Source organism: Carcharhinus amblyrhynchos, unplaced genomic scaffold (assembly GCF_965287045.1).
Source record: "Carcharhinus amblyrhynchos unplaced genomic scaffold, sCarAmb.v2.hapA scaffold_396, whole genome shotgun sequence".
Lineage (NCBI taxonomy): Eukaryota > Metazoa > Chordata > Chondrichthyes > Carcharhiniformes > Carcharhinidae > Carcharhinus > Carcharhinus amblyrhynchos.
This window is the reverse complement of record NW_027650136.1, coordinates 116,061-132,120: the sequence shown is the minus strand read 5'-3', so window position 1 is coordinate 132,120 and position 16,060 is coordinate 116,061. Positions and strand designations below refer to the sequence as shown.

The following is a 16,060-nucleotide window of genomic DNA, read 5'->3' as shown; positions in this document are numbered from 1 at the left end:
TCTTAATGTGCTCATCTTTGGAATGTGGGAGGAAACCAGAGCGCTTGGAGGAAACCCACACTGACATGGGAAGAACATACAAACTCCACACAGTCCCCCAAGGCCGGGAATTGAACCCAGATCCCTGGCGCTGAGAGGCAGCAGTGCTAACCACTGTGCCAATGTTCCTTCCCAGTGTGTGTGTCTCTCTCTGTACTCCTCCCAGACCGCTCCTGATTTTGAACACCACTATCAGATCTCTCAACCTTCTGTGCTCCAAAGAAAACAGGCCCAACCTCCCTCGTCTGTTCTGCAGTGATACTGGAGAGTGAGGCAGCAACCAGAATGTATTCTGATAACGATAGTTAAAGAACACAAAACAGTACAGGCCCTTTGGCCCTTGATGTTGTGCCGAGCTTTGTCCAAACCCAAGATCAAGCTATCCCACTCCCTATCATTCTGGTGTGCACCATGTGTCTATCCAATAACCACTTGAAAGTTCCTAAAGTGTCCGACTCCACTATCACAGCAGGCAGTGCATTCCTCACCCCAACCACTCTGAGTAAAGAATCTACCTCGGACATCCCTTCTATATCTCCCACCGTGAACCTTATAGTTATGCCCCCTAGTAACAGCTACATCTACCCAAGGAAATAGTCTCTGAACGTCCACTCTATCTATCCCCCTCATCATCTTATAAACTTCTATTAAGTCACCTCTCATCCTCCTCCGCTCTAAAGAGAAAAGCCCCAGCTCCCTCAACCTTTCCTCATAAGACCTACCCTCCAAACCAGGCAGCATCCAGGTAAATCTCCTCTGCACTCTCGCCAATGCTTCCACATCCTTCTTATAGTGAGGTGACCAGAACTGCACACAATATTCCAAATGTGGTCTCACCAATGTCCTGTATAGTTGCAGCAGAAGCTCTTAAACTCAAACCCCTTGTTAATAAACGCTAACGCGCTATAAGCCTTCCTCACGGCTCTATCCACTTGAGTGGCAACCTTCAGAGATCGGTGGATATGAACCCCCAAGATCTCTCTGTTCCTCAGAACCCTGCCGTTGATCCCGTAATCCACATTCAAATTTATCCTACCAAAATGAATCACCTCGCAATTATCAGGGTTAAACTCCACCTGCCACTTTTCGGCCCAGCTCTGCATCCTATTGATGTCTCTTTGCAGCCTGCAAGAGTTTCCCTTGGTCTCCTCTTAAGCCTGTCTGTGCAAGGTATTTGGAGGGCTTTATCCCCAATGGCGAGGTGACAGTGGGAGTTCACACGTTTCGATGGGGTAATTGTATTTTTTTGTCTGCTTGCTTGTTGGGCACTTGGCCGTTCAAGACAGAGTGGAGCAGAATATCGTGATAACTTCAGTCGATAAACCGATTTCTGTGGTCAGCTTAACAGTCAAGAGATGCACTATCCGTCTTGCTGGATTCGTTATGGGGCATGTACCAATTTAGAATCATAGAACCCCCTCCAGTGCAGAAAGAGGCCATTCGGCCCATCGAGCCTGCACCAACCACAGGCCCTATTTCTGTAACCCTCGCATATTTACACTCCTAATCCCCCGGGACAATTTAAAGAGTGGGAGGAAGGGGGGATGTGAGTCATAATTGAAGCAAGTATCACAGTTTTCCGAAGCGTAGGAGCAGCACAGTGGGTTAGCACTGCTGCTTCACAGCGCCAGGGTCCCAGGTTCAATTCCGGCCTCGGGTCACTGTCTGTGCAGAGTCTGCACGTTCTCCCTGTGTCTGCGTGGGTTTCCTCCAGGCGTTCCAGTTTCCTCCCACAGTCCAAAGATGCGTGGATTAGATTGACTGACTGGCTAAATTGACCCTAATGTCACAGGGCTTAGCAGGGTAAATACATGGGGTTATAGGGATAGGGCCCAGATGGGATTGTGGTCAGTGCAGACTCGGTGGGCCAAATGGCCTCCTTCTGTATTATAAGAATTTATCACACTGTGAAGAAAGGTCGTAATTAATGCTGTCCCTTGTAGCTTATTCATGATCCCAGTAAACCTCCCTGCCATTCAGGTGAATGGGGCTCGAGCTGGGGGTTCACTTTGTGCTGGGCATGTGTGGATGTTTGGGAACAGGATTGTTTGTCATCTTCGTCCGACTGATTTCTTGATTCCTTTTGCGGTCGAATTGATTGTTGGGTCTCTCTCTCAAAAGTCGAAGTGAGTCAGTCGCCCACAGGGTGGTGAGACCCGCCTCGTACTGTTATTTATAGACTGGGGGAGCCTTCAGAGCAGAGCAGCCGTCTCTAATACTGAAAGCTCGAGTGAAAAGGTGACAGGCTCCTGACATGTTAGTCAGCCCTGATTGCAATCTCCTTTCAGCCCACCCAGTCTTTCCCAGCCTCTTGCGTAACCCCCAGATATGAGAGGCAGTCAGCAGGCCATTCAGTCCCTCGAGCCTAGTCCGCGTCGTTCAGTAAAGACCAGGGCTGATCTGACTGGGGGTGTGATGTGGAGACGCTGGCGTTGGACTGGGGTAAACACAATAAGAAGTCTCTCAACACTAGGTTAAAGTCCAACAGGTTTATTTGTAGCAAGTGCCACTAGCTTTCAGAACTGGCTGTTCTTTCGTCAGGTGGATGGGAGTTCTGATCACAAACAGGGTATACAAAGATACAAACTCAATTTACATGAATAATGATTGGAATGTGAGTCTTTACAGCTAATCAAGGTGGCACAGTGGTTAGCACTGCTGCCTCACAGCACCAGGGACTTGGGTTCAATTCCTGCCCCAGGTCACTGTCTGTGTGACGTTAGCACATTCTCCCCATGTCCGCATGGCTCTCCTCTAAGTGCTCCGGTTTCCTCACGCTCCAAAGATGTGTTAGGGGGATTGGCCGTGCTAAATTGCCCCTTAGTGTCAAAAGATGTGCTGGTTAGGTGGATTGGCCATGCTAAATTGCCCCTTAGTATCAGGGGATTAGCAGGGTGAATACATTGGGTAACGGGGATAGGGCCTGGGTGGGATTGTTGTCGGTACAGTCTCGATGGCCTCTTGAGTAACCAGTTGAATAGCCGCCTTCTGCACTGTAGTAATTTATAATTCTAAATTCAATCCACATGCCACCCCCTCGCTCCTGATCTGTCATTATCCTGCCTGGTAAGAAAATTTCACCATTGTTTTCAAGTCCATCCATGGTCCCTTCCCCTCCCAATGCTGTAATCTCCTCCAGCTCTATGACCTGACCAAATCTCTGCACTCCTCTATTTCGGGCCTCTTGAGTAACCGCGGTTATTATGGCTTCACCGTAGGTAGCTTTCCCTTCAGCTGTCTTGAGCCCCCTAAGCTCTGGAATTCCCTCCCCAAATCTGTGTCTCCTGCCACCCCCCCCTTCTGTTCACACCCCTCTCACCCTGTCTTGTCAGTCATTTAAGACGCTCCTTAAAACCCATCTCTCTTGACAGAGCTTTTGGTCATCTGTCTAGATATTTCCTTTTGTGACTTAGGGCCAAATATTATCTACTATTGCTCCTGTGAGAGCAATACTTTACGTTAAAGGTATTGAGTTTGGTGCCGAGCGGCACAGTGGCACAATGCTTGGCACTGCTACCTCAGAGGACCAGGGACCTGGGTTTGATTCCAGCCTTAGGTGATTGCCTGTGTAAAGTTTGCATGTTCTCCCTGTGTTAGCATGGGTTTCCTCTAGTGCTCTGGTTTCCTCCCGCACCAAAGATGTGCAGGTTAGGTCGTTTGGCCATGCTAAATTGCACCTTAGCGTCCAAAGATGTGCAGGTCAGGTGGTTTGGCCATGCTGAATTGCCCTTGGTGTCCAAAACTGTGCAGATTAGGTTGGTTATGCTAAATGTTACAGGGTTAGGGTGAGGTATCCTGTCAGAGAGGAGGTGCAGACTCGTTCAGACAAATGGCTGCCTTCTACTCTAAGGATTCTTTGATATTCCCCTGTGGTATAAATTGTTGTGACTGTCTGAAATTTGGTATTCTTGCATTAGTTCCTGATGAGTGCAAGATGAAAAACTTCGGCAACATGTTTCGCTTTTCAGAAATATTAAATTTCTGTAGTTAGGAAGTTGAATAATACTTTGGCTTGTACACTTGTTGGGTTGTCAACCCTCCAGCGTTATCCTGGAGTTCTCTGGAATTAATGATTAATCTTCGAAGAGATGGAACTCTGACTGGGCTACAATTGCGCCCAGTTCTTGTCATCACGTTTCAGGAAGAATCTGAGGATATAAGAACATAAGAAATAGGAGCAGGAGTAGGCCACCTAGCCCTTCGAGCCTGAGGGGATTCACCAGAAGGGTTCCAAGTGATGAGATCTATAAATATATCATCTTCCAGTGAGTGATATCAAAGATATTACTGTGAGGGATAAGGGATATTAATGAGCAGGTTAGGTTGGGGAAGAGTGTTCTCCTTGGGAACAAGGGAGATGTGATAGAGGCGCACAGGACGATAGCGGAAAGGGCTATGGAACAAGTGCTAGAAAATAGGATGAGGATAGGTCCTTGATGGCCAGCACAGACACGATGGACAGAAGGGCCTCTTTCCATGCTGAAAAACTCTGACGATATGGTGAGAGATTTAGATAAGGTAAACAGAATCCCTACAGTGCAGAAGGAGGCCACTTAGCCCATCGAGTCTTCACCAACAACAATCCCACCAAGACCCTATCCGCATAACGTCATACATTTACCCTAGCTAGTCCCCCTGACACTAAGGGGCAATTTAGCATGTCCAATCCACCTAACCACACATCTTTGGACTGTGGGAGGAAACCAGAGCACCTTTGATTTGATTTATTGTCACATGTATTAACGTATAGTGAAAAGTATTGTTTCTTATGCACTATACAGAAGAAGCATACCATTCATAGAGAACAAAATGAGAGTGCAGAATGTAGTGTTACAGTCATAGCTAGGGTGGAAGAAAGATTAGCTTAATACAAGGTAGGTCCATTTCAAAAGTCTGACGGCAGCAGGGAAGAAGCTGTTCTTGAGTCAGTTGGTACATGACCTCAGACTTTTGTATCTTTTTTCCAAAGGAAGAAGGTGGAAGAGAGAATATCCGGGGTGCGTAGGGTCCTTGATTTATGCTGGCTGCTTTGCTGAGGCAGTGGGAAGTGTAGACAGAATTTGGGCGACACAGTAGCACAATGGTTAGCACTGCTGCTTCACAGCTCCAGGGACCTGGGTTCGATTCCCGGCTTGTGTCACTGTCTGTGTGGAATTTGCACATTCTCCTCGAGTCTGCGTGGGTTTCCTACGGGTGCTCTGGTTTCCTCCCACAATCCAAAGATGTTCGGGTTCGGTTGATTGGGCATGCTAAAATTGCCCCTTAGTGGCCTAAGATGCGCAAGTTAGAGGGATTAGTGGATAAATACGTAAGGATATAGGCCAGAGTGGGATTGTGGTCGGTGCAGACTCAGTGGGCCAAATGGCCTCTTTCTGCACTGGGGTTTCCATGATTTCTATCAGAATCAATGGATGGGAGGCTGGTTTGCGTGATGGATTGAGCTACATTCACAATCTTTTGTTGTTCCTTGTGGTCTCAGGCAGAGCAGGAACCATGCCAAGCTGTGATACAACCAGAAAGAATGCTTTCTATGGTGCATCTGTAAAAGCTGGTGAGAGTCGTGGTGGACATGCCAAATTTCCTTAGTCTTAATCTGGAGGAAACCCACGTAGAAAACATGTAGACTCCGCACAGACAGTGATCCGAGGCCGGAATTGAACCCAGGTCCCTGGCACTGTGAGGCAGCAGTGTTAATAACTGTGCCAACAGGTGTTCCCTTTCACTGGTACGAGGATGAGGAAGGCACATTTTTAAAGGTTTTTGGCAAGCGATATGGGATAAGGGGGTGCTGCGGGTAGTGTGAGGAACATTTTCACAAAATGAATGGTACAAGCTGGAACTCACTGCCTGTGAGGGGGCTGGAAGAGACGATGACTGATTCCAGAAAGAAATTGGATAGGTGCTCGAGGGGAAATAACCATTCAGGGTGACAGGGATAGTGAGGGTCGGGAGGGGAGTCGGAGTGACCGGCTTGGTCTAGAGGGTCTGCGTGAATTTAATGGGCCGAGTGGCCCTGTTTTGCGTAATAATGACCATAATACGTAGGGGCAGAAGTTGGCCATTCAGCCCATCGAGTTTGATTTTCGTAGAATCATAGAAACTCTACAGCATAGAAGGAGACCATTCGGCCCATTGAGTCTGCACTATCCCCATAACCCCACATATTTGCCCTGCTAATCCCTCTAACCTATCACCCTGAGACACCAAGGGGCAATTCAGCATGGCCAATGCACCTAACCTACACATCTTTGGATATCTTTGCGCATCTTTTATTCATTATTGCCATATATATTGGGATATGGTGAAAAGTATTGTTTCCTGCACGTTATGCATAGTATACTATTCGTAGAATACATGGGGGAGAAGGAAAGGAGAGGGTACAGAACGTAATGTCACAGCTTGGGTGTAAAGAAAGATCAGCTTAATATAAGGTAGAACCATTCAAAAGCCTGGCAGCAGCAGGGAAGAAGCAGTTCTCGAATCGGTTGGGACGTGACCTCAGACTTTTGAATCTTTTTCCTGACGGAAGAAGGTGGAAGAGAGAATGTCCGGGGTACGTGAGGTCCTTGATTATGCTGGCTGCTTTGCCGAGGCAGCGGGAAGTGTAGACTGAGTCAATGGCTGGGAGGCTGGTTTGCGTGATGGTCTGGGTTTCGTTCATGACCTTTTGTAGTTTCTTGTGGTCTTGGTCAGAGCAGGAACCATGTCAGGCTGTGACACATCTGTTTTCTATGTGGTATCTGTAAAAGTTGATGAATTTGTTCTGTCATTCAAGGAGATCATAACCGATTTTGTGATAATGCTCAACTGCACGTTCCTGCTTTATCCCCAAAGCCCAGGTGGCACAGTGGTTAACACTGCTGTGTCTCAGCGCCAGAGACCCAGGTTCGATTCTGGCCTCGGGTGACTGCGCGATATGCTTTTTTTCCCTTATCTGTGTGGATTTCCTCCCACAATCCAAAGATATGCAGGTTAGGTGTATTGGCCATGCTAAATTCTTCCTCAGTGTCCAACAATGTGTAGGTTAGGTGGATTAGCCACAGTAAACACACTATGGATAACCATTGATTCCCTTACAGATTAAAAATCTCTCTATCTCAGCCTTGAATGTACGTCATGACCCAGTCTGTACAACCCCTCTGCAGTTGTCATCAACTTCAGGAAGCATAAAGGAGAACGTGCCCCTGTCTACATCAACAAGGATGAAGTAGAAAGGGTCGAGAGCTTCTTTAGGTGTCCAGATCACCACCAACCTGTCCTGGTCCCCCAACACCGACACTATAAGACTATCACTACATTCTGCACCCTCTCCTTTCCTTCTGTATGAATGGTATGCTTTGTCTGTATAGAGCTTTTACTGATGTGCCATAGAAAGCATTCTTTCTGGTTTATCACAACTTGGTATGGGCTCCTGCTCTGCCCAAAACTGCAAGAAACTACAAAAGGTTGTGAATGTAGCCCAATCCATCACACAAACCAGCCCCCATCCATTGATTCTCTCTACACTTCCTGCTGCCTTGGCAAAGCAGCCAGCATAATTAAGGATCCCACACACCCTGGACATTCTCTCTTTCGCCTTCTTCCTTTGGGAAAAAGACACCAAAGTCTGAGGTCACGTACCAACCGACTCAAGAACAGCTTCTTCCCTGCTGCCATCAGACTTTTGAATGGACCTACCTCGCATTAAGTTGATCTTTCTCTACACCCTAGCTATGACTGTAACACTACATTCCACACCCTTTGCTTTCCTTCCCTTCTCTATGAACTGTGCTTTGTCTGTATAGCGTGCAAGAAACAGCACTTTTCACTGTATCCCAACACAGGTGACAATAATAAACGGGCCGAATGGCCAAATTCTGTCCCTTGCTTTGGCCTCTGGTCCTACCCATGAGGGGAAACAATCTCTCAGCATCATAACTATGATGCCAGCAACTCGGGAAACAGCCATAAGGCCGGTAAACAGAAATTTAAGAGTATTTCTTCCTGTCATTGAAGATTATTTTTTAAGTTTTGTTTATTAGTAGAAGGAAAGCGAAAGATGTGGCAGGAAAGTTGCTCGTAGTATTTGGTTGCATGACGAAACCTTTTGAGAGTTTGTCCAGGAAGGTTTTCAATTTCCAGGGAGTAAATCCAGTCATTTCCTGGTTCCGCTGGCAGCCACGTACGGAATCATCGAATCCCTACAGTGCAGCAAAGGCCATTCGGCCCATCTGGTCTGCACTAACACTGTGATGGAGCATCTCATCTGAGCCCCCTCGCCCTATTTTGTGTAACTCGATGCCCCATAGCGCAGTGGAATCGTTGAACGGATTCAAGGAGGAGATGGATCTGTTTCTGATAGAAAATGAGTTAAAGGGGATATGGGGAACAGGTGGATTTGAGACCAGGGAGCGATCAGCCATGACGCAAGAAACAGAAAATGCTGGAAAATCTCAGCAGGTCTGACAGTATCTGAGGAGAGAGAATAGAGCCAATGTTTCGAGGCTGGATCCTATTCTCTCCCCACAGATGCTGTCAGACCCGCTGAGATTGTCCAGCTGTTTCTGTTTCAGATTCCAGTGTCCGCAGTGTGTTGCCTTTATCTTAGAGATCAGTCATGATTTGATTTGATTTGATTTGATTTATTATTGTCACGTGTATTTAGTAATGATGTGGAGATGCCGGCGTTGGACTGGGGTAAAACAGAAAGAAATCCCACAACACCAGCTTAAAGTCCAAACAGGTTTATTTGTAGCAAAAGCCACAAGCTTTCGGGACAGGCTGTCCCTTCGTCAGGCGGCTGGGAGTTCCTCTGTTGATCGAAAACTGATCTTTCTCTACACCCTAGCTATGACTATAACGCTGCATTCTGCTGAGAACTCCCAGCCACCCTGACGAAGGGACAGCCTGTCCCGAAAGCTTGTGGCTTTTGTTACAAATAAACCTGTTTGGACTTTAAGCTGGTGTTGTGGGACTTTTCTGTTTTACATGTATTAGTATACAGTGAAAAGTATTGTTTCTTGCGTGCTACACAGACAAAGCATATCGTTTGTAGAGAAGGAAAGGAGAGGGTGCAGAGTGTAGTATTACAGTCATAGCTCAGGTGTAGAGAAAGATCAACTTAGTGCGAGGTAGATCCATTCAAAAGTCTTTAAGCAGCAGGGAAGAAACTGTTCTTGAGTCAGTGGGTACGTGACCTCTCTTTTGTAACTTTTCCCTGACAGAAGAAAGTGGAAGAGAGAATGTTCAGGGTGCGTGGGGGTCCTTGATTTTGACTTGATTTATTATTGTCGCATGTATTAGCATAGAGTGAAAAGTATTATTTCTTGTGCGCAACACAATGCACACTGTTCATGGAGAAGGAAAGGAGAAAGTGCAGAATGTGGTGTTACAGTCATAGCTGGGGTGTAGAGAAAGATCAACTTAGTGCGAGGTAGATCCGTTCAAGAGTCTGACGGCCACAGGGAAGAAGCTGTTCTTGAGTCAGTTGGTACGTGACCTCAGACTTTTGTATCTTTTTCCCAAAGGAAGAAGGTGGAAGAGAGAATGTCCAGGGTGCGTGGGGTCCTTAATTATGCTGATCGCTTTGCTGAGGCAGTGGGAAGTGTAGACAGAGTCAGTGGATGGGAGGCTAGTTTGTGTGATGGATTGGGCTACATTCACAACCTTTTATAGCTCCTTGCTGTCTTGGGCAGAGCAGGAGCCCATACCAAGTTGCGATACAACCAGAAAGAATGCTTTCTATGGTGCATCTGTAACAGTTGGTGTTTGTAGGAACCTACTGTGCACAAATTGGCTGCCACGTTTCCTACATTTGAGCAGCAATGAGGCTTCTAGAGTGCTTCATTGGCTGTAAATTCTCATCTTTTTCTCATCTTTTTGTCGTCTCTTTTGCTCCAGTTGCCCTTTGCATGGGTTGATCCTCTGTTGATCCAAAGCTGATCTTTCTCTACACCCTAGCTATGACTGTAACACTACATTCTGCACTCTCTCCTTTCCTTCCCTATGAACGGGACGCTTTATCTGTATAGCGTGCAAGAAACAATACTTTTCACTGTACGCTAACGCATGTGACAATAAATCAAATCGTGGCTGACCTCTTAAGATAAAAGCAACATACTGTGGCTGCTGGGATCTGAAACAGAAAATGCTGGAAAATCTCAGCAGGTCTGACAGCATCTGTGGGGAGAGAATAGGGGCCAACGTTTCGAGGCTGATACTGTCAGACCTGCTGAGATTTTCCAGCTTTTTTTTGTCAAGGCGGAGCAGGAGGTTGGGGTGTGGAATGCACTGCCTGCTGTGATAGCGGAGTCGGACGCTTTAAGAACTTTCAAGGTTGTTGGACAGGCACATGGAGCACACCAGAATGATAGGGGAGTGGGATAGCTTGATCTTGGGATCGGACAAAGCTCGGCACAACGTTGAGGGCCGCAGAGCCTGTACTGTTCTATGTTCTATACCACGGATGGTGGAGCAGGCTCAAAGGGGTGAATTAGCCAACTTCTGCTCCTAATTCCCATGTTCCCTTGCCTTATGTGATGTCACTTTTTTGTGCAGGAGATGACCTAGCAGACTGACTTCATGCCGCCTACTCTTAGCAACCCATCCCCTGTTGAAAGCCCCGTCCAGCAGAAATTGTGGCTTTGTGACACGCAAGCGGGTCCCAATCTCTACCCCCTCCTCGATGTGATGGCGACACCGCAGGGATTCAGTTACAGTCCGGAGACGTCACTGTATCTGTGGCCTCTGACTCAGGAAGCCGTTCCGCCCACAACTTCTCCCTGAGTTTGTGACAGGGTTGTGGGGGGGGGTGGTGGAAGGCATCCAGATGTGGTCCCTTCAGAAGTGCGAGAGTCGGCGTACTTCCTTTTTCGGGGGAAGCTCGCTGGCTGACCTGAGAACTGGCCGTGGAGATGGAGGGACGTCCTGGGGATTTATCAACTCCAGTTTCTGGTATCGGGGGTGGGGGTGGGGGCGGGGGTGGGAATTACTCTTGCCCTGATGTGGGCTGCAGCTCATTCCCGAGTTTCTCTTCCTGTTCCTGTGGCATTTTTAAAGAGGACCACAGCCCGATGTGTTCCGTCCCTCACTGATCGAGCCCGGCACAAGGTGAACAGCTCGCTGGAGGCTCTGCTACTTCAGATTATTGGTTTGATTTATTATTGTCATATGTATTAATATACAGTGAAAAGTATTGTTTCTTGCGTGCTATATAGACGAAGCATACCATTCACGGCGTACATGGGATTTGATGTGATTTATTATTGTCACATGTATTGGGATACAGTGAAAAGTATTGTTTCTTGCGCACAATACAGGCAAAGCATACCGCTCATAGAATATATAGGGGATTTAATGTGACTTATTATTGTCACATGTATTGGGATACAGTGAAAAGTATTGTTTCTTGTGCGCTATACAGACAAAACATACTGTTCATAGAGTACGTAAGCGTTTTGATTTATTATTGTCACATGTATTGAGATACAATTAAAAGTATTGTTTCTTGCGCACAATACAGGCAAAGCATACCGCTCGTAGAATATATAGGGGATTTAATTTGACTTATTATTGTCACATGTATTGGGATACAGTTAAAAGTACTGTTTCTTGCGTGCTATACAATTAGATGTGTTTCTGGAGAAACTTGGGACTGATTCTTGCCCCCACCCCCATCTCACTGTTCTGTTGAGACGGCTAACCATAATCTCTAGAAAACTGATGGGACTTATTGCGCCCAATGTTATGCTCTTTTGAAAACCTTTCTGTTTTGATGTACGGCACAGAATCCCCTATCTGAAGCCGGTGCCGCACTGTGTATGATTTAATTCTATTTCTTCTCCCTCTCATCTTCCTAGGTGCCAGCGGGTCAATACAACAGGATCAGAATTTTGGTGAGTACCTGTAACATCTGGACAAATTCCTCATTGAGTCCAAAAGCCATGGTTATTTTCTGCTCGTAGTCCTAGCTGTTAAGTCAGTCAGTCAGAATTCTGCGGTGAGTAAGTCTCCACTCGGTTGTACCCAAGTCAGGAGTGTGATGGAACACTCTCCACTTGCCTGGATGGGTGCAGCTCCAACAACACTCAAGACTGCACCTGGACTATTGTGGACAGTTTTGGTCCCCTTATTTCAGGGAAGATGTAGTGGCATTGGGAACAGTTCAGAGGAGGTTCACTAGATTGATTCCAGAGATGCGGAGTTTGTCCTACGGTGAGAGATTGAACAGTTTAGACCGAGACACTCTGGAACTTAGAAGAATGAGGGGAGATCAAATTGAGGTCTACAAGATAGTAAAAGGTCTGGATAAAAGCAAAGTAAAGTTTATTTATTAATCACAAGTAGGCTTACATTAACACTGCAATGAAGTTACTGTGAAAATCCCCTAGTCGTCACACTCCAGTGCCTGTTCAGGTACACAGGGAGAATTTAGCATAGCCAATCCACTTAACCAGCACACTTTTTTGGATTGTGGGAGGAAAACAGAGCACCTGGAGGAAACTCATGCAGACACGGGGAGAATGCGCAAACTCCACACAGACAATGACCCAAGCTGGGAATCGAACCCCGATCCCTGGCACTCTGAGGCAGCAGTGCTAACCACTGTGCCAAGTAGGGTTCACCCCCGTCCAACACCAGCATCTCCACATCATTGTATATTATAGCAGATCCCAGCAGATTACTGGAATAGGGAGTTCCAACTCACGTTCTTCTTTCTCCATTCCCCAACCTCCGTCCTGTGTCATTCCACCGCCCCCCTCCCCACCCCACCCCAATCCCAAGAACAGTGAGAATGATTGTTCTACCATTCCTTTTCATCATGGCTGATCATCAAATTCAATATCCTGATCCCCCGGTCCCAATCTCTCGATCCCTTTAGCCCCAAGAGCAATATCTAATTTCTTCTTGAAATCACACAACATTTTGGCCTCAACTACTTTCTATGGGAGTGAATTCCACACATTCACCACCCCCTGGGTGAAGAAATTTCTCCTCGCGTCAGTCCTGAAAGGTTTAGCCCTTATCCTCAAACGATGACCCCTAGTTCTGAACTCCCCCACCATTGGAAACCTTCTTTCTGAATCTACCCTGTTAGAATTTTATAAGTTCCTATGCAATCTCCCCCCATCCCCCATCCTTCTAAACTCCGAGTACGGACCCAGAGTCCTCAAACGTTCCTCATATATCAAGTCTTTCATTCCATGGATCATTCTTGTGAACCTCCTCTGGAGTTCCCTCCAAGGCCGGCACATCCATCCTTAGATACAGGGCCCAAAATTGCTCACAAATACTCCAACTTGACTTTTAAGGGGCCTCTTGACAAATACGTGAATAGGATGGGAATGGGGAGGGATATGGTCCCCGGAAGGGGAGAGGGTTTTAGTTCAGTCGGGCAGCATGGTCGGTGCAGGCTTGGAGGGCTGAAGGGCCTGTTCCTGTGCTGTAATTTTTTTGTTCTAAATGTGGTCTGACCAGAATCTTGTGGAGCCTGAGCAGTACATCCCTGCTTTTGTATATGAAAGGCCAATCTTTTCTCCAAACCCCTTTTATCCTCCAAGATAACTATATATTTCTACCCCTCAGACCTGAACGTACTGAATGAATTTATCCTGAAGGACCTGGAAGAGGGAAAAATCCGGAACCCGCAGCCCTGCGATTTTGCCAATCCTCAGATTGGAGAGATTAGGAACCAACTCATGAACCAGGTCCCCGCGTGGGCCGCGTCTCCGGCAGACCTGATGCCCATGGATACAGGGTCCCCTCAGCTGGTCGGCAGGGGCACGGGGTCCCCTCAGCTAGTCGGCAGGGGCACGGGCCAGCCTCAGCTGGTCGGCAGGGGCACGGGCCAACCTCAGCTGGTCAGCAGGGGCACGGGGCCCCCTCAGCTGGTCGGCAGGGGCACGGGGCCCCCTCAACTGGTCAGCAGGGGCACGGGGCCCCCTCAGCTGGTCAGCAAGGATGACCGGGCGCAGGAGACGAAGAGGAAAGTCGCCGGCCGGGTGGGCAGGAGGGCGGATTCGTCACGGCCCAACTCCAGGCTCTTCTCCCACCCCCTGAGCAACGTCTTTGTGAAGGAGGAGGCGCCCCGGTTGGTTATTGTGGAGCAGCCCAAGCAGCGGGGGATGAGGTTCCGTTACGAATGTGAAGGCCGCTCAGCGGGAAGCATTCCCGGTGAAAACACGACGGAACAAACCAAGACTCTCCCGACCATCCAGGTACGTCTCCATGGTGGGCCTTGGGGGAACCTGTGCCCTGTATGTCATTACTGAATCTGAGGTGCCTCTTGAAGGTTCTTCTACAAGAGGCGCCCTCTCCCATCTGCTGTTGCTTTCTTTGTTACCTCCAGAATTGACTGTTCCAATATGGCACAGTGTTGGCACGGTGGATAAACTGCTACCTCTTAACGCCAAGGAAGTGGGGGGGTGGTGGGGAGGAGAATGTGGGACTAGCTCCCACGGGGAGTGGTTGAGGTGAACTTTGAAAGGTAAATAAGGGGCAATGAAACTAGATAAACACATGGAGGGTGAGATGGAGGGAGGGGGTGGGAGGAGGCTTGTGTGGAGCATAAGCACCAGTATGGACCAGATGGACTGAATGGCCTGTTTCTGAGAGATTGTGTTTTTACCCCATCACCCGATGTATTAAAAACGGGTTGGTTTTGAAAGAATATTTGTCTCACTCTGCATGATTTCACTTCATAGAACTATCAGGTGCAAGAAGAGGCCATTTGGCCCATCATGCCTGTGCCAGCCCTTTCTAAACTGTCCAATTAGCCCCTCTCTCCTGCTGATTCCCCATCATCCTGAAAGAATTTTCTTTTCAAGTGTTTATCTAATTCCATTTGGACCGTTACTGCGGAATCCAATTTCATCATCTTTCCATGTAGAACATTCCAGACCATCATAACTTGTTTATATATAAAAAAAAATCCTCCTCTCAAATCTGGCTCTTGTGCCAGTTATTCTTTTCATTGCTAACCCACCAACCGGGAAGAACTTATCATTTGTTACAATGAACCATGTGTTGGGTTAGATACAGAGTAAAGCTCCCTCTACACTATCCCCCATCAAACACTCCCAGGACAGGTACAGCACGGGGTTAGATACAGAGCAGCACCATTTTATTTTGGATTACAATAAAGACCAAACTTTAAATGGGAAGTGTGTTGAGCTGCTGTTTAGCTTTGTCATTCTGGACAGCAAGTAAAGAGCAACAGTAGGTTCTTGCTGGAGAAGGCTTCGTAAATCTCTCAGAAATGTTCCGTGCAACCAATACGCCGAAATAGTTGTTTCTCCATTGGTTTAGTTTCACTTGTTTGGCTTTTATTTGCAGTGGAATATTCGGGGGAATTTTAACCGGGAGTTTGAGGCGCAGAACTAGGTGAATTCCCAGGGACACTGGGTGGGACACAGGGAGGGAGATTTCGTGGGGGATTCCATTGTACCTGCCCTTGTTTGCTAAGTGTATCTCGAATTACCCTTCAACCTCTTGTGGCTCAGGGCTGCTGTTAGCTGGGATGAACTGAAAGAAACATTTGCTTTTCTATAGCGCCTTTCACAACCTCAGGGTTTCCACAACAGCCAAGGGCGTACTTTCTGAAATATGTCACTTATAGAATCCCTACAATGCAGAAGGAGGCTAATTGGCCCATCGAGCCTGCACCGACCACAATCCCATCCCCGTAACCCAACATATTTTCCCTGCTAATTCCCCTGAAACCAAAGAGCAATTTAGCATGGCCAATCCACCCAACCCACATCTTTCGACACACAGGGGCAATTTAGCATGGCCAGTCCATCTAACCTGCACATCTCTGGGGACACAGGGGCAATTTAGCATGGCCAATCCACCTAACCCGCACATCTTTGGACTGTGGGAGGAAACTGGAGCACCCGGAGGAAACTCATGCAGACAAGGGGAGAACATGCAAACTGCCCACAGACAGTGACCCTGGAATTGAACTCAGATCCCTGGCACTGTGAGGCAGCAGCACTACCCCCGTGTCACTATGTATTTTGGAAACGCAGAAGCCAATTTGTGC

General features: G+C 47.5%; 1 protein-coding gene across 1 annotated transcript in view; it reads left to right on the top strand.

Annotated features, from left to right (window-relative positions):
• Positions 1–16,060, top strand: part of LOC145339309 (uncharacterized) — a 45,909-nt gene that overhangs the window by 3,372 nt on the left and 26,477 nt on the right. Inside the window, exons 2-3 of the mRNA XM_080183732.1 lie at positions 11,877–11,912; positions 13,603–14,234. Of these exons, the coding sequence (XP_080039858.1) occupies positions 11,877–11,912; positions 13,603–14,234 (668 nt within the window). The remainder of the gene's footprint in view (positions 1–11,876; positions 11,913–13,602; positions 14,235–16,060) is intronic.